Source organism: Scyliorhinus canicula, chromosome 27 (genome assembly GCF_902713615.1).
Source record: "Scyliorhinus canicula chromosome 27, sScyCan1.1, whole genome shotgun sequence".
Taxonomy (NCBI): Eukaryota; Metazoa; Chordata; class Chondrichthyes; order Carcharhiniformes; family Scyliorhinidae; genus Scyliorhinus; species Scyliorhinus canicula.
Genome location: NC_052172.1, coordinates 19,907,008 through 19,926,035, shown reverse-complemented (window position 1 = coordinate 19,926,035; position 19,028 = coordinate 19,907,008). Strand labels below are relative to the sequence as shown.

Below are 19,028 nucleotides of genomic sequence, written 5' to 3'. Positions count from 1 at the left end.
ACTTGTGACAATAAGCGATTTTAATTTTTTCAAATGGTGAATGTATGTATACAGGTCTGTGCCCTAGCCTCGAACACTATACTGCATGCTGCACCTATGCCACCTAACTGGTGTCCACATTTCTGGCCTTTCGGGAACTAACCATGTATCTAGGTAGATCCCCAGGCAGAACATCAGGGGTGGAGGCGGCCTGCTGCGATTCCTGTCTTGTGACCTGGGTTCCCTTTGGTTGCTGTCTTCTGGGCCCGGCTGCTGACTGGCAGACCCAAGTGGCATGGTGCTGCTCTATTCTGCCCACTGGCCATCAGATGCGCCAGGGACAGGAGGGGGGGGGGGGGGGGGGGGGGGGGGGGGGGGGTGTCACCCAGACTGGTAATCCAGGGTGTCTCTGGCTGCAGTTCTAAAGCTCGCATCGCTGTCTGTGTCCTTTCGCTTGCTGCTATCCACTGGGGGTTGGGGTTGTAGTTGGGTCAGGGGACACTAAAAGGATCCCACTCATCGGCAGGGGATCCTGCAAGATACAAGACATGACGCATGATTGTGTTGCGGGTTGGGGTGCTGGTGGAGAGAGATGGTATGGAAATGGTGGTGGGGGCAGTGAGGGTGCGGATGTGGGCACACGCGCCGTGGGGAATTGCAACTCAGCGGAGTCTCACTTGCTTGCCCGATGCCAACCTCCAACTTGGCGACTGTCCTCTCTCCAGGCCCACCAACCAGGAACAGTGCCCCTGCTTTGCTGCGGTGAGGGGCCGCAGGTCCGGCGATCCCCCTGCAGTCTTTTCACTCTACCGGCGAATGTGGGCAGCCTTCTCCTGGGGGGCGGGATTCCAGAAAACGCACAGGGCTGGATTCTCCGCAGACCCCCGCCGAAATTGCGTTCTGCGCAGGTGCGTAGAATCCAATAATGGGCCTGATGCGCTCCGGCAATTCTTCAGGACCCAAGAATCAGCTTAATAGCAGAGTACGCCGCATGGCTGGGGGCTCATTGACAGAGGCCCGCCCAGCGATCCTCCGCTCCCCACCGGCCAAGTTCCCAACAGCATGGAACTAACCTGCTATTGCCGGTCGGGATGCTCACGTGGCGGCTGCGGCGTGACCCTGGTGGGGGCTAGGGGGGATTGGACACCAGGGGGGGCCTTATAGGCGACCGGGGTTAATATCCGCGTGGTCAGATCTTCGGGCATGCGGCCGATCGGGGGTGTCTACATTTTAAATCTGCCACCGCGGTCCGGCTCGTGCGCATGCGCGAACTCAAAACCAGATGTGTGGGGGCCAGTGTCCGCAGCTAGAGCTGCTTTAATTACTCTGGGACCCTGCTAGCCCCCTGCAGGAATTAGCAGATCTTTTTTGCAGGAATCACCAGAGTAGAGGGTTTCCCATCTCTCCTCTACGGCATTTAGTAGGGTCCAGAGATCAGCGTTTGTTAACAAGGGTGCTGCTCTATGTGCTGCCATCTTGTTGGCTGGGATGTGTGCGTGTGGGGAACAGAGTGCTAATATGAGGCTGCGGCTTGTCAGCGTCTCGAGTGTCAATCCCCACTGACACATAAGTACCAGTGCTAGCCCACAAAAGGTTGATGAATTGCTCCAGGAACGGCACTAATTTAGTAGAAGTCCACCTATTCAGTACCAGCGTCAGCACATAGTCTCTGAAATGAAGAATCACGCACCTTATTTTTAAACTGTGTCCCCTCACACTAGGGGAAACATCCTTCCTTCCAACATCAACCCGTCAAGTCCCCTCAGGATCTTTTATGTTTCAATACAATCACATCTCATTCATCTAAATTGCAATGGATACAGGCCGAATCTAAACTATCTTTTCCCAGTAGATAACCTCTTCGTCCCAAGAATAGGTCGAGTGGACCTTCCGCAGTACTTCCAATCATATCCTTTCTTAAATGAGACCAAAACCACCCACAGTACTTAAGTGTGGTTTCATCAATGTACTGTACAAGTGTAGCAAAATTTCCCCACCTTTATATTCCATTCCCCTTGCAATAAATAACAACATTCTATTTCTCTTCCTAATCACTTGCTACACATGCGTAATAACATTGTGTGGTTGATTTACCTGAACACTGAAATTCCTATTCTCACACCTAGACAGGTTCCAAGAAAAAGATGATCACTTGGCAGGTTATTCTTCCCTCGCCTCCAGCGTTTGACCGCTGTTCACTATCACAATCATCTGTGTCTTCTAAATTTATCAATACCTCTATGGTGACTGGCTCTGAACTTTCTCTTCTTGTTCCTTTCAATTTGCATACCCTCCATTCTGCAATCTTGCTCATCCCTGGACCTTCATTGTGTCAAAGTCAAGACTCATCCATTGGTTTCAAAAATGATGACTTTTCCAGTATCCCAAAACTATACGATTCCTTACCTCCTTCAATTTGTTTTTCATCCTAAAATCTTCAGGCTTTGAAGAGCCAAACTGTGTGTGCCTAATCTTGGATTATGGGCACTGATTTCTACGGCAGGTTTCTAAGTGAAAATATATTAAATAAGCTCTAACTCTCCAGTAGTCTTGAACCAGTATCTTGTAATTGGCAAAGACCATCAAATACACTGGCAGTCAGGTGAAGTAGTAGTACAGGCCACAATGTGCAAAGTGTCACAGACGACATTGATGATGTTTGTAAATGAAATATATTTAACAATTTAAAGCGGTCTTTCTTTGTCCTTTCAGAAAAAATTCATAGAGAGATTGATGAAGTTGTTGGATCCTGTCGAAGACCCACTGTTGAAGATCGAGCAAAAATGCCATATACAGATGCCGTTATACATGAAGTTCAGCGATACATCGACCTTGCTCCCATGGGTCTTCCACACGCTGTGACAAAAGATGTAGAATTCAGAGGATACCTGATTCCTGAGGTTGGAATCAAAACCTTTATATAGCTCCTCATAATGTCAAAACAGCAATTGTATTCCTGCGGATGCTGGAATCTGAAACAAAAGGAAAAATGCTGGAAAATCTCAGCAAGTCTGGCAGCATCTGTAGGGAAAGAAGAGAGCTAACGTTTCGAGTCCGATCACTCTTTGTCAAAGCCCAGACTTGCTGAGATTTTCCCTTTCATAAGAACTAGGAGCAGGAGTAGGCCATCTGGCCCCTCGAGCCTGCTCCGCCATTCAATGAGATTATGGCTGATCTTTTGTGGACTCAGCTTCCGGCCCGAACACCATAACCCTTAATCCCTTTATTCTTCAAAAAACTATCTATCTTTACCTTAAAAACATTTAATGAAGGAGCCTCAATGCTTCACTGGGCAAGGAATTCCATAGATTCACAACCCTTTGGGTGAAGAAGTTCTTCCTAAACTCAGTCCTAAATCTACTTCCCCTTATTTTGAGGCTATGTCCCCTAGTTCTGCTTTCACCCGCCAGTGGAAACAATCTGCCCGCATCTATCCTATCTATTCCCTTCATAATTTTAAATGTTTCTATAAGATCCCCCCCTCATCCTTCTAAATTCCAACGAGTACAGTCCCAGTCTACTCAACCTCTCCTCATAATCCAACCCCTTCAGCTCTGGAATTAACCTAGTGAATCTCCTCTGCCCACCCTCCGGTGCCAGTATGTCCTTTCTCAGGTAAGGAGACTAAAACTGAACACAATACTCCAGGTGCGGCCTAACACCTTATACAATTGCAACATAACCTCCCTAGTCTTAAACTCCATCCCTCTAGCAACGAAGGACAAAATTGAATTTGCCTTCTTAATCACCTGTTGCACCTGTAAACCAACTTTCTGTGACTCATGCACTAGCACACCCAGGTCTCTCTGCACAGCGGCATGCTTTAATATTTTATTGTTTAAATAATAATCCCATTTGCTGTTATTCCTACCAAAATGGATAACCTCACATTTGTCAACATTGTATTCCATCTGCCAGACCCTAGCCCATTCACTTAATCTATCCAAATCCCTCTCGATTTGTATTATGGAATTGCTTTTGAAACGCTACGACTGTTGTTATTTGGGAAATTGTAGTAGATATTCCTTGCCAGTATTGAGACACATAACTAGTTGTTTTCTTGATGGTTAATTTTGTTGAGGGAGGAGTATTGACTCGAATACCTGGAGGTAATTTTACATTATGAGAAGGTATTCAACAGCACAGATACATGGAAACAATATCCTCTGCTAGTACTAGGGAGCAATAGACTTAATATTAGAGCTAGACCATATACAAGTGAAATCAGAGAGCAATCTTTAGCAAATAGGATCATGATTATTAGGGGGATCAGGGGTCATGGGAGAAGGTAGGAGAACGGGGAAGAGAAACATATCAGCCATGATTGAAGGGCCAAGCAGACTCAATGGGCCACAGGCCTATTTCTGCTGCTATGTCTTGTGGTCTTAGCATCATGGAAATCTGGAATTAACTCCCCTAAAGGATGTGGATACTGAGTTAATTAAATTTTCAAGAAAGGGTGAAAGATGGAGCTGATGTATAATTTAGCCATGATTTAATTGAATGACAGAACTTTTTCATATAGAATCCCTACTGTGCAGAAGGAAGCCATTCGCCCCACTGACTCTGCACTGACTGTCTGAAATAGCATTCCACCCAAGCCCACTTCCCTGTCCTATCCTTATAACCTCTTAACCTAACCTACACATCCCTGGACACGAAGAGGCAATTTAGCATGGCCAATCCACCTAACATGCACATCTTTCGACTGTGGGAAGAAACCGGAGCACCCGGAGGAAACCCCCGCAGACACGAGGAGAATGTGCAAACTCCACAAAGAGTGTCACCCAAGGCCAGATTTGAACCTGGGTCCCTGCCGCTGTGAGGCAGCAATGCTAATCCCTGTGTCATCGTGCCACTCAATAGAGCATGTCATCATTATTGAAAACCTGATCCAAACAAGTAGAGATATTGGACTTGCTCTAAAATTATATTGTTAATCGTACACAAGAGCGTCAGTTCATGCAATCAAAGAATTTACAGTGCGAAGGAGGCCATTCGGCCCATCGGTTCTGCACTGGACCTTGGAAAGAGCACCCTACCTAAGCCCACACCTCCACCCTATCCCCGCTACCCAGTAACCCCAACTAATCTTTTTGGACACTAAGGGCAATTTAGCAAGGCCAATGCACCTAAGTTGCACATCTTTGGACTGTGGAAGGAAACCGGAGCACTTGGAAAAAACCCGCGCAGACACGGGGAGAAGGTGCAAACTCCACACAGAGAGTGATCCAAGCTGGGTAGCGAACCTTGCACTTGTGATGCAACAGTGCTAACCATTGTGCTACTGTGCAACCCACAGTTCTTTCAAATTCACTCTGGAATAGGACTTGAATCATCACCTTCTAACTAGGAGCACTAACAACTGAGTGAAGCTTGCATGTTTGTTCCACCAGGTGCCATTCATTAACCAGACTCACTCAATGTGGTTTTCAGGATTTTAAACATTTCTCATCTTCGCGCTCACAGTGCATTCTTCATGTAAGGACTTCATGTAAGGACTGCAATGGTCGATGGTAGCAGGCTGTTTCACTGGTATCACAACCAAGCCTAACCATCCACAATCTCATTCTTCTCTTGTATAAGCGTATAGTAGGAAGTCTTTGTTAATTTTGGTTCAAATGTTCCCCTATTACATCACTGTGATCTATTTATTTTCTAGATTGGCTCTTTTATCTTTTGAATTAACTTTCCACTGGCATCCAGGACAAGTTCAGAGTCCCACAAGTAGCTGGATTATATTCCTTCTATTCGATCCCTTGCGAGGATTTCATTCCATTCAGCCAAATTCTTCATCATCATCCAATTTGCCCTCATGTTGTCAGCTTTTACATCAGCTTTTAAAATGTTCTCCATTCTCCTCAACCATGGGTGAAAGCCTCAGCCAAGTCCATCCTGTTTCTCTGCTCTACCCTCACCCAATCTCAAAACAATAATAGAAACTCACCATTTCTGCAATCCACCTCACTAGCCTCCACATTTTTGCCACCTCCGATGCAAGTGTGCCCCATCTTCACCTCCCCTTTCATCATTGTAAAGGGAACTTTCCTCTGTGATATCCTATTTCACTCCTTCATCATTCCTAATACCTGGCAATGGAGATGCAACATGTTTCCATCCAAGTCCTCCCATACCACTGTCCAGGGACACAATCAGCCCTCCTAGGTACCACAGCAATTCACATGTACCTCTGCAACCTGTATATTGTATTGTCTCCTCGGCATTGGAATATTGAGTGCAGATTTGGTCCTCACTGTGTCAGACACCTTCATTCTGTCCTCTTGTAACAAAGAACTGTCACTTCAATTCTTTACCCCAGCGTCACTCTGATTTCTGCTTGGAATTTCTACACAGTTCCAAGAATGTTAGCTGAGGAACAGTGCTGTTTTTTTCCAGCTCTCTGGTCTTAGCACTGTCTATACATCAGGACACAGCTTTCAGTTACTCTTCTAGTTTATACTGTCAATGTAGAATAGGTATGAGTTCTTGATGATGGGAGAGGAGTGATGGGTGTGAAAGCACCATGTACTAATAAAACTGTGCTATTGTGGTAGTTGCAACATTGCTGTCAACAACGTATTTCTCCTACTCTTGCAGCCTGCTCTATTTGTCTAGATTTTTATGATTTCCATTCCACTATTCGGTAGCATGGTGGTTAGCATAAATGCTTCACAGCTCCGGGGTCCCAGGTTCGATTCCCGGCTGGGTCACTGTCTGTGTGGAGTCTGCACGCCCTCCCCATGTGTGTGTGGGTTTCCTCCGGGTGCTCCGGTTTCCTCCCACAGTCCAAAGATGTGCAGGTTAGGTGGATTGGCCATGCTAAATTGCCCGTAGTGTCCTAAATAAGTAAGGTTAAGGGGGGGTTGTTGGGTTACGGGTATAGGGTGGATATGTGGGTTTGAGTAGGGTGATCATGGCTCGGCACAACATCGAGGGCCGAAGGGCCTGTTCTGTGCTGTACTGTTCTATTCTTTATTAACTATTCTAGGTTCAGTGCTGTTTTTCTATTATTTGATTTCCTATTCACCACAATGTTGACTACACTTTTAATTATTTTCTAGTTTGTTGTTGTGCATTTTTTGTCCTGTCTGTCCCCTATTCTGTTGCTCTCTAAATGCTGTTCATCAGTAAATCTTTACATTCTGAGGAAGATTCTGCAATGGAGAAGTTAGCTTGCATTTTCTGATGTCTGATTTGTTGGGTGTTTTCAGTGTTTGCTCCCTGGGAGCTATTCTGACTGTTTATTGATGTTACTTGATCATGATGTTGCTATGTTGTAATGCACTCCAGTGAAATTCTGATGTGCATTTCTCTTGTCTGATTTCATAATTTTGTTTTTAGGGCACAAATGTGGTTCCTCTGCTTTCCTCTGTTTTGAAAGCCACCAGCCAGTGGGAGACTCCAGAAGAATTTAACCCAAACCATTTTCTTGATGAGAATGGGTCCTTCAAAAAGAGCGAAAGTTTTATGGCATTCTCCGCAGGTACAGTTTCTTTCCTTTGTTACATTTTCTCATGCAGTTTCTCTACTCTACCACATTACATTTTAACCTCAAACTTCAAAACAGTAATCACAATTACACCAAGCCAGACGATGCAGAGATTTTGGTTACAATCTCACGATTTTAGGGAATAATTTCCTCCTGTAAAATTTCAGTTATCATCGACAGTGCTAACAAGGGGCACTTTGCACACCAGTTTGGGTCTCTCAGGGATCATTCAGCTCCACACCTTGTTACAGGCTTGGTCCAAACATGGACGAAAGAGCTGAATTCCAGAGGTCAGAGTGTCGGGAATGGGACAGTTCAGCGCCGCCGTTTCAACGCCGACGTTTCAGCGCCGCCGTTTGAGCGCCAGGACATTTCAGCGCCAAATATTTCAGCGCCAAATATTTCAGCGCCAAATATTTCAGCGTCAGGACGTTTCAGCGCTCATTCATTCAGAAATCATTCATGAGTATGGTCACAGGTATGGCACAGGTATACCAGCTTTTACACTTAGTTATTTGGTTGTCTTTAGATTTTGTTGGAGTTTTATTATGATTACTGTTTAGATAAAGTTAGAGTTTAGTTAAGAAGTTTTTATACTTAGTTATTTGGTAAATTTCTTTTGGTAAATTTGGTAAGTTCCATATCTTTAAACCCATGGCTGAATCAGTGAAAAGCAAGCGAGGCAGAGAGAAGTTCTTTCATGAAGGTTTTATATATCGTTTTGACAAAGAAAGCAAGAAACAAAAGCAAGTTAAGTTTTGGCGATGCCATGAGGATGGTAGGTGCAAGGCCCGCATTCATACGTTAGAAAGAGAGGTGATCGAAAAGATCAACGAACATACTCATCCCCCATCTGCAGTTGCTATCGAAGTGGAAAAGGTCATAACTGATGCGAGAGACCGGGCTGAAAAGACTTGTGAGCCTCCAAATACGATTATCAACAAGTGCATTGAAAAAAATGTCCGTGGCAGGTATGGCACAGTTACCAAACAGGCAGGCAATGCGAAAAATTATTCGTAGAAAACGAGACGAAGTTAATCAGGTCCCCGATAATCCAAGATCGATTCAAGAGCTTCAGTTACCTCATGAATACATGATGTATAAACCCACCCCAGAAACCGAGGAAAATTTCTGTTTAAAGGATAGTGGTACGAACAACGAACGGATTATTATATTTGGGAGAGAGAGTTGGTTAGAACACATGGCAACTTCCACGACTTGGTATGCTGACAGAACATTTGCGGTAGCACCACACCTATTTTATCAAGTTTATATCATCATGGTTAGGAAAAATAACGGAGTTCACCCTGTATTGTACGCGCTTTTACAAAACAAACAGTATGCGACCTATATGCTGTTATTTGCGATGGTAAAAGAGATGATTACAAATGCAGGACCTGCCATTATCAATTGTGATTTTGAACGCGCTGCTTTTACTGCCATGAAAGACTCCTTCCCCAATATAGAAGTAAGAGGCTGCCTTTTTCATCTGTCTCAAAATATACTGAGTCTGTATCCCGATTTTGCATTACATTCGAAAATGATAACTGCCCTATGTTTTGTGCCAGTTGACGACCTTGACAGTCACGTGGATTCTTTAGCAGGTAATTTACTGGAGGAGTTAATTCCGGTTTTAAACTATTTCGAAGACAATTATATCGGCCGTCCTAATCGCCGAGGAGCAGGCAGACTAAGTCCTTTATTTCCTACCGAGATGTGGAATATGTATCAAAGAACATTAGATGGGGATGACAGAACAAATAACTATGCTGAGGCGGCCAACAGGAGATTGAAAAGTGAACTGTTAATGTCACACCCAACTATCTGGAAGTTCATTGATGTCCTTAAGCATGTTCAAAAGGGAAGAGACGAGCACTTCGAGAAACTTTTAGCTGGCAATGAACCTCAATTAAAATTACTTAAATATAGAAAAGCTGATGAGAGGATATTGAAAATTGTTTCCGAATATGGCAGCAGGAATGAAATTGACTACCTTCGTTCAATAGGGCACAATTTAACAAACTAAATGCGTTTTTTCCAATGAATATCCAATGAATGTCCAATGAACTTTCCTTTTAATGATTGATTTTATGAACTTACAGATTTGTAAATTGTTTTAATGTACTGTTTTTGGATCTTTATAAGTGGATCTTTTACAATAAAAACATTTAGTTAACACTTGAGTTTTATTTCATTTTATGAACTTACAGATTTGTAAATTGCTTAGTGCCAAAACAAATTCTGTCATAACTATATGACAACATTGGAGAATTTTTTTTTTCTGGCGCTGAAATGTCCTGGCGCTGAAAAGTCCTGGCGCTGAAACGGCAGCGCTGAAACAGCTGCGCTGAAACGGCGGCGCTGAAACGTACCGCACCCCAGAGTGTCTACCTAAGACACCTAGGCAGCATTTGACCATTTATGAGGCACGATTCTCCCAAAAGGGGACAAAGTCCCATAGCAAATGCATTTAGCTGCATGTTTCCCGGTGCTCGCAGTGCCGAGAAACACATGGCTATTCAACGTGACTCGCTTTGTAGCATGGGCCTAAATGGGGAACGCGCAGCCGAGGCTGCACATAGCCCATTTTGCACAGTGGTGAGCTCCGCTCGCCGGAATTCCTCAGTGTAGGGAGAGACCGCCAAAGCGATCCCTGGCCTCCCTCCCAGCCCAAACGCACTATGGGAGCACCCCTGGCTCAACTGCGTGCACAAAAATGCCAACCTGGCAGTGCCCATGCCAGCTGCACCTGGGCACATCGGCAGTGCCAGGCTGACACCCAAGTGGCACTGCCAGGTTGCCCAGGTGGCACCAGCAGAGCCAGGCACCACCCTGCCCAAAGGTCATGCAGCTGGGGGTCTCCGATCCCTTGAGACCCCCATGAGTGTCGTTCCATCTGGTCACTGTTTGTGGACCAGTGATGATCGGCACTCGCCCGAGGTCTCTTGAGGCGAAGGGAATGAATCCCAGAGCCTCAGGTACCTTGGGAATCTGCACATTAGAGTGAGACTAGCTGCCTCTCTCTAATGTGAAGATTTGCCAAAAAGTGATCCTGCCCACAATCTCGCAATGTCTCGCAAAATTGTTTTGTACCTAGAAGGGCTCCGCGAGCTGGATAGATCCCGGGAGCAGGGTCTCCCAGCTTTTATTGGCCACGCTGCATGGTGACCAGCTGTTTTTCCAGCACAGCGTGGCCGTTTGATTGTGCCCGTGAATTCAAGTAGCCCTATTAAAATTTAAGTCAATGGAAATCAATGGGAAGAAACTACACTCGCTGAAGTTATACAAAGGATGACAGTTGAGGTTGTTGAAAGCTCATCATTTCAGCCCCAGGACATTGCTGTGGGTGTTTCTCAGGGTAACTATCTTCCCATTTGAAGACTTCATGTGGAGATGTTCACTGAATGTTCAGAGTTCACTTCCAATTGCAACTCATCAGATAATGAGGCAGACTGCATGCAGCAAGACCCAGACAACATTCAGACATAGGCTGATAAGTGACGAGTGACATTTGGCTACACAAGCACCAAGCAATGACCGTCTCTGACAACACAAAGTTTAACCACCTCCCCATAGCATTCATCGCCATTTGGGGGTCACTACTGACCAGGAACTGAACTGAACTGCCATATAAATACTGCGGCGACAAGAGCAGGTCAGAGGCCAAGTATTGTGCAATGAGTAAAACATTTCCTGACTCCCCAAATCCTTTAAACAATCACAAATCAGGAAAGTGATAGAATATTATCCACTTGCCTGAATTAGTGCAGTTCAAGCAACACTAAAAAGTTCAACATATTCCTGCTCAAGGCTGCTGGGTTGATTGGTATCCTATCCACCACCTTAACATCTGGTTGGGAGAATAACTGGAGATAGAGGGAAAAAACAGGATGCTGAATTTACGCAGTTAGGAGCTAAACTAAAAAGTAGGACCTTAAAGGTAGTAATCTCAGGATTGCTACCAATGCCACGTGCTAGTTAGAGTAGGAATGACAGGATAGACAGGATGAATGCCTGGCTTGAGAGATGGTGCAGGAGGGAGGGATTCAGATTTTTGGGGCATTGGAACCAGGTCTGGGACCATTACAAATCGGACAGTCTATGCCTGCGCAGGACTGGAACCAATTTTCCTGGGGGGGGGGGGGGGGGGGGGTTTCTAGCACTGTTCGGTAGGGTTTAAAATAATATGGCAGGGAGGTGGGAACCAATGCAGGAAGTCAAAGGGTAGTAAAGAGGGGACAGAAAAAAAAGCCAGTAAGGAGAAAAGTGGAAGGCAGAGAAACAGATTGAACACATTTATTTCAATGTAAGAGGCCTAACGGACAAGGCAGATGAACTCAGGGCATGGATAGGTACATGGGACTGGGATAGAACATAGAAAATAAAACAGTACAGCACAGAACAGGCCCTTCGGCCCTCGATGTTGTGCCGAGCAATGATCACCCTACTCAAACTCACGTATCCACCCTATACCCGTAACCCAACAACCCCCCCTTAACCTTACTTTTTAGGACACTACGGGCAATTTAGCATGGCCAATCCACCTAACCCGCACATCTTTGGACTGTGAGAGGAAACCGGAGCACCCGGAGGAAACCCGGAGGATATTATAGCTATTACTGAAACATGGCTAAAGGAGGGGCAGGACTGGCAGCTCAATGTTTTGGGGTACAGAACAAAGAACATATAGTGCAGAAGGAGGCCATTCGGCCCAATGAGTCTGCACCGACCCATTTAAGTCCTCTCTTCCACCCTATCCCCGTAACCCAATAACCCCATCTAACCTTTTTGGTCACTAAGGGCAATTTATCATGGCCAATCCACCTAAAGGTTTGAGTAGGGTGATCATTGCTCGGCACAACGTCGAGGGCCGAAGGGCCTGTTCTGTGCTGTACTGTTCTAAATATTCTATATTCTATAAACTGCACATCTTTGGACTGTGGGAGGAAACGGGAGCACCCGGAGGACTTTGGACTGTGGGAGGAAACCCACGTAGACACGGGTTAACGTGCAGACTCTGCACAGACAGTGACCCAGTGGGGAATCGAACCTGGGACCCTGGTGCTGTGAAGCCACAGTACAATCCACTTATGCTACCATGCTGCCTGGTACAGATGCTATAGGAAAGATAGACCAGGAGATAGGAGAGGACGGTGAGTTGTTTCTGATAAGGGACAACATCACGACAGTACAGAGAGAGGATGTATCCAAGGGTTCGTCCACTGAGTCTATATGGGTAGAACTGAAAAATAAGACGGGTGAGATCGACTGTATTATAGGCCCTATAAGGTACTATAAGTTCATTGGGGGTGCCTGTTTACAGACAAGGGGACAGTTGGTTTATGGGAGTCTTTCAAAAGGGTGTTAACTTGGGCTCAAGGGGAGCACATTCCTCTGAGAAGGGAACCCTGGATGACTCTGAGAAGTAGGGAACCCTGGATGACTCGGGATATAGAGGCCATAGTCAAAAGGAAGAAGGCATATGCATAGGCAGCTGGGATCAAGTCGATCCCTTGAAGAGTATAGGGCTTGTCGGAGTAGAGTTAAGAGAGAAATCAGGAGGGCAAAAAGGGGACATGAGATTTCCTTGGCAGATTAGGCAAAAGAAAATCCAAAGAGCTTTTACAGATACATAAAGGGTAAAAGAGTGATGTGGGAGAGAGATGGGGAGAGTTAAGAACAAAGAGATTTAGGAGTACAGGTTCATAGCTCCTTGAAGGTGGAGTTGTAGGTGGACAGGGTGGTGAAGAAGGCATTCAGCGTGCTAGGTTTCATTAGTCAGAATATTGATACAGGAATGGGACGTCTTGTTGAAGTTGTACAAGATATTGGTAAGACCACACATGGAATACTGTGTTCAATTCTGGTCACCCTATTATAGGAAGGATATTGTTAAACTAGAAAGAGTGCAGAAGAGATTTACGAGGATTCTACCAGGACCTGATGGTGAGTTATAAGGAGAGGCTAGATAGGCTGGGACATTTTTCCCTGAAGTGCAGGAGGCTTAGGGGTGATCTTATAGAGGTCTATAAAATTATGAGGAGCATAGATAAGTTAGATAGTCAACACCTTTTCCCAAAGGTACAGGAGTCTAGAACTAGAGGACATAGGTTAAAGGTGAGAGATACAATAGAGGCCAGAGGGAAATTATTTCACAAGAGGATAGTGAGCATCTGGAAAGGGCTGCCAGAGGCAGTGATGGAAGTGGGTACAATTTTGTCCTTTAAAAAGCAGTTTTTAAAAAAGCGGGCAAGTGTGACTAGCTTAGAGATAGAAACTGGCCGTCATGGACAAGCTGGGCCGAAGGGCCTGTTTCCATGCTGTAAGCATCTATGACTCTAAGTCAGGAACAAGATAATCAAATCCCCAAAGGGCACGATGATTCCTGTGTTTAGTTGGGTGTGAGAACTTTTGTGGAGGGCAGAAAGGGTTAGATTTAAACAGTGAAAATATCAATAAATATTCCCAAGCATTGTAGGATTCCATCACAAATAAGCAAGTGTAATTTGCTGGAAATTGAGTATGTGGGTAAGGAAATGACCATTCACCTCATGGTTAAGATTCAAATCCCGTGCAGATTGATAGGATGCCAAGAGGGAACTCCATTGTAGACAGGCAGGAGTGTCAGAATTTCAAAACTTTGAAACTTAACACCTTGAACACACCCATTGCCAGTTATATTATTTGTTTTTTATTGGAGTACCCAATTCTTTTTTTTTCCTAACTAAGGGACAATTTAGCGTGGCCATTCTACGTACCCTGCACATCTTTGGGTTTGTGGGGGCAAGACCCATGCAGACACAAGAATGTGCAAACTTCACACGGACAGTGACCCGGGGCTGGGATAGAACCCTGGTCATGAGGCAACAACCACATCCAGTTTTAACACAATACTGCCAACAAATTTCAGAATTTTTTTTCTTGATTAACCTTTCAGGGAAAAGAATCTGTCCGGGAGAATCCTTGGCTCGAATGGAACTCTTTCTTTTCTTGACTACTCTGCTGCAAAGCTTTGTCTTCAACCCTGTTATCGACCGCAAGAACATTGACATCTCACCAGTCATAAGTGGTTTCTCGGTTGTGCCAAATGATTATGAGTTCGATGTAATTTCTCGCTAAAATCAACTTGGTCATCAATTGACAGAGCTGCCAGCTTTTTCCAATAGAATCAGAATTCCAGATACGAAAAATCAGTATTTTGGCATTAAAATCAGTATTTTCATTTCAAAGAAAAAATGCCCTCCAATCTGAAGTACAACTTTACGCCTTGATTTCAAAAATCTAAAACACGAATGGAAAATGCAAATCAAAGGCTGTTACATAGATGTACATCATCATGAGTGAGAGTTTTCAAATTAATTTTCAAACGTTCAGTTAATCTAATAATGAAAAATTCTATAATACTGCACAGAGAACAATGCAGCAGGGTTTAAATTACTCATGTATTTAAATGATTACAGATGAATTCCTGATTCCCAGAGCAAGGCCTGGATAGAGTGGATGTGAAGAGGGTGTTTCTACTAGTAGGAAAAACTAGAACCAGAGGATACAATCTCAGACTAAAAGGACGATCCTTTAAAACAGATGAGAAAGAATTTCCTCAGCCAGCGGGTGGTGAATCTGTGGAACTCTTTGCTGCAGAAGCCTGTGGAGGCCACATCGCTGTCTTTAAGACAAAAATAGATAGGTTTGTGATCAATAAGGAGTACAGTAAGAAGTCTTACAACACCAGGTTAAATTCCAACATGTTTGTTTCAGGTTCCTCAGGTGAAGAAGGAGTAGTGCTCCGAAAGCTAGTGTTTGAAACAAACATGTTGGACTTTAACCTGGTGTTGTAAGACTTCTTAATGTGCTCACCCCAGTCCAACGCCGGCATCTCCACATCATCGATAAGGAGTTCACGGGTTATGGGGAAAAGGCAGGAGAATGGGGATGAGAAAAATATCAGCCATGATTGAATGGTGGAGTAGACTCCTGTAAGTTTCAAAGAACAAAGAAAAGATTCAATAAGATCCCCCCTCATCCTTCTAAACTCCGAGTACAGACCCAGAGTCCTCAATCTTTTCTCATACAACAAGCTCTTCATTCCGGGGGTCATTCTTGATTAACCTCCTCTGAACCCTTTCCAAGGCCAGCATATCCTTACTTAGACACGGGGCCCAAACCGCACACAATACTCCAAATGGGGTCTGACCAGAACCTTATACAGCCTCAGAAGTACATCACTGCTCTTGTATTCTAGCCCTCTCGACATGAATGCTAACATTGCATTTGCCTCCCTAATTGCTGACTGAACCTGCATATTAACCTTAAGAGAATCTTGAACAAGGACTCCCATGCCTCCATTTGTCCTTCCAAAGTGCATAGCCTCACACTTTTCCACATTGCATTCCATCTGCCACTTCTCTGCCCACTCTCCTAGCCTGTCCAGGTCCTTCTGCAGCCTCCACGCTTCCTCAATACTACCTGTCCGATAGAAATCAGCTATAGAGGAGATAAATAAAAAGGTTTAATTGTGAACTTATTAAGAATAATTAACTGAAAATCATATCAAGCATTAATTCAGTGCAACTGTAGCTGGGAATTAATCAAATAAGACTCTCGGTTTTCACATTTTGCAGACTGCAAGGTCAAATAGCTAAAAGACTCTATTGTGTTCTAAAGAACTGGGCTGAGCCCCCAGTTCTGTTTCTATGGTAACAACCAGTCAATGGTGATAAGTCCCAGCAGAAAATGTGTTTTTCTCAGGCAATGGTATGAGAAAATTAGACCAATATATTTAAATATATATCTCTCTCAAAATTGACACACAGACACTTTAGTCGAATTGAGTGAATTATAAATTAGTTAAAGCCAATCAGAGATGAAAAGAAGGCGAGACTTTAAGATAATAATCTTCTCAAAAATCACTTGTCAGGATGGAAAAATCCATTCCAGAATCAATCTACTTCTTTCTGAAACTTATTTTCTTTGCTTGCTTTTGCTAAATTGCCGTCTTTCTTTTGTTTAAATCATTCAGTAATTTTTAACTGTGTATCATGATTTGAAGAATTACCACGGTCGGTAATTGTATTTTAAACTCAACTACTGTATTCGCTAAAGACAATCAATCTGACCTAAGTTTGCATTGTAACCAAAGTTTCCCATTAGACATAGCTGACAAATAAAGTTCAACAAAACTTGCCAAAAAGCACAGCCTGAATCTGTTATTTGGAAAGAAGGGATAACGCATATTCATGTTCCGAATAGACAGAGCTCCATCACTGTCCCTCTACATATCTTTGATGTGGAGATGCCAGCGTTGGACTGGGTTGAGCACGGTAAGAAGTCTTACAACACCAGGTTAAAGTCCAACAGGTTTGTTTCAAACAGGTTTGTTTCAAACACGAGCTTTTGGAGCACTGCACCTTCCTCAGGTGAATGGAGAGGTATGTTCCAGAAACATTTATTTATAAAGCAAAAGAAAAAGCATATAACGTGGCGAGGATTAGGCGGGGTTACTGGGTTATGGGGTGGGGGTATGGGCTTGGATGGGGTCCTCTTTCCAAGGGCGGTGCTGATTCGATGGGCTGAATGGCCTCCTTCTGCACTGTTAAATTTTATGATTCTGCGGTTTCCCCAATCCCAGTTTCCACTAACCATTTCCCACCTTATCCAACCCCCATGCCTCCCTCTTTTCTTTTACCCCTCCCACTCCCCTCTTCTCCCCTCCCCCCTCCCCCCCACACACAGCCAAACCCAGCAAACATAGCTTACATACACAATTCCCAAATCCCAGTTTCCCACTAACCATTTCCGACTTTATCCATACCCCCATACCTCCCCTCTTTCCTTTTCGGCTGCCATCTCCAAGCAAACCCGAGCATCGATCCTCTCAGGGTGAACTTGATCTTCTCAAGCCTGAGAAACCCAGCCATATCACTAACCCACATTCCCATAGTCCCTCGGCACCAATAAAATCCATCTCTGGGCTACCAGGGAGACAAAGGCCAAAACATAGCCTCTCTCACCCCCTGGACTCCCGGGTCTTCCGACACACCAAAAATCGCTACTCAGAACCACCCTTATCTTCAATACCTTCGACATGATGTCAGCAAATCCCTGCCAAAATCCCCTAACCCACGGACATGCCCAAAACATATAGACATGATTCGTGGGCCCTCCCACACGCCACCTACACCTATCCTCCACCCCTTCAAGAGCCTGCTGATCCAGGCCATAGTCATGTGAACCACCTGAAATTGTATCAGGCTAAACCTGGCAGATGACAAGGATGTGTTGACTCGCCTCAGAGCATCCTCCATAAACCAGCCTACAACTACCTGCCCAGTTCTTCCTCCCACTTTCGCTTCTCTTCCCTCCCAATCCATGCGCTCTTTAAAAATATCCGATACCTTCCCTTCCTCCACTCCTGTTTTCGACACTACCTTGTCCTGTACCCCCTGGGGCGATAGGTGCGGAAAAGTCGATACCTGCCTCCGCAATATCCCTCACCTGCAAGTTTGTTCTCATCGGGCAGCTCGAACTCCGCCTCAAATTCCTCCAAACACGTAATGCCCCCATCTATAAACAAATCACCAAACTGCTCGTGCCAGCCTGCTGCCACCCCTGAAATCCCCCATCTGGTCGTCCCCCCGGCGCAAACCAGTGGTTGCCACAAATTGGTGCCCACATCGACGCCCCCTCCACCCCCATATGCTTCCTCTACTGTCCCCATACCCTCAAGGCACCCACTACTACTGGGCTTGTGGAGTACCTAGCCACCAAGAACGGCAGAGACGCCGTTAACAGTGCCCCTATACTAGTGCCCCTACATGAGGCTGCCTCTACTCGCTCCCAAACCAACCCGTCCCCACTTCCTGACCATTGCTATGTTCGCTGCCCAATAATAATTTATAAAGTTCGGCAGGGCCAGAAGGTCCCCCTGCCCCCACCCCGCTCCAACAACTCCATCTTAACCCGTGGGGTTGTACCCGCCCAGAAATCACCGCGTTCACGCTCTTGAAGAAAGCCTTGGGGATAAAAATAGGAAAGCTCTAATGTATAAACAGAAACCTCGGGAGAATCGTCAATTTCACTGTCTGCACCCTCCCCACCAGTGACAATGGGAGCACATCCCAAATTCTAAAGTCCCGCTACATCTGCTCCAACAACCAAGCCAGATTCAGCTTGTGCAGCTGCTCCCACTCTCATGCCACCTGGATGCCCAAAATCAGAAAGCTCCCTCGCACCGCCTTAAACGGCATCTCTCCCAACCTCTTCTCCTGCCCCGCGCTTGGATCGGTAAGACCTAGCTTTTTCCCCATGTTCAATTTATACCCTGAAAAACCACCCAATTCCTCCGATCCCCATAATCCCTCTAATTTCTCCCCCCCCCCCCCCCCCCCCCCCCACAGAGCGGGTCCAAAATGTACAGAAGCATGCCGTCCACGTAGGGCGAGACCCTGTGCTCCACTCCTCCCCCAGCCCTCGTACTACACCCTGCCAGTCCTTCGACACTCTCAGCGCCATTGCCAGTGGCTCGATAGCAAAGGCAAAAAGCAGTGGGGAGAGTGTACAT

At 45.2% G+C, this 19,028-nt stretch overlaps 1 protein-coding gene across 1 annotated transcript in view; it reads left to right on the top strand.

The window, feature by feature from the left end:
• LOC119957958 (cytochrome P450 2C15-like) overlaps nt 1-14,741 on the top strand; it is a 52,344-nt gene extending 37,603 nt beyond the window's left edge. Inside the window, exons 7-9 of the mRNA XM_038786188.1 lie at nt 2,692-2,879; nt 7,321-7,462; nt 14,406-14,741. Coding sequence (XP_038642116.1) covers nt 2,692-2,879; nt 7,321-7,462; nt 14,406-14,587 — 512 coding nt within the window. The 3' untranslated portion in view covers nt 14,588-14,741. The remainder of the gene's footprint in view (nt 1-2,691; nt 2,880-7,320; nt 7,463-14,405) is intronic.
• Nucleotides 14,742-19,028: the final 4,287 nt, after the last annotated feature.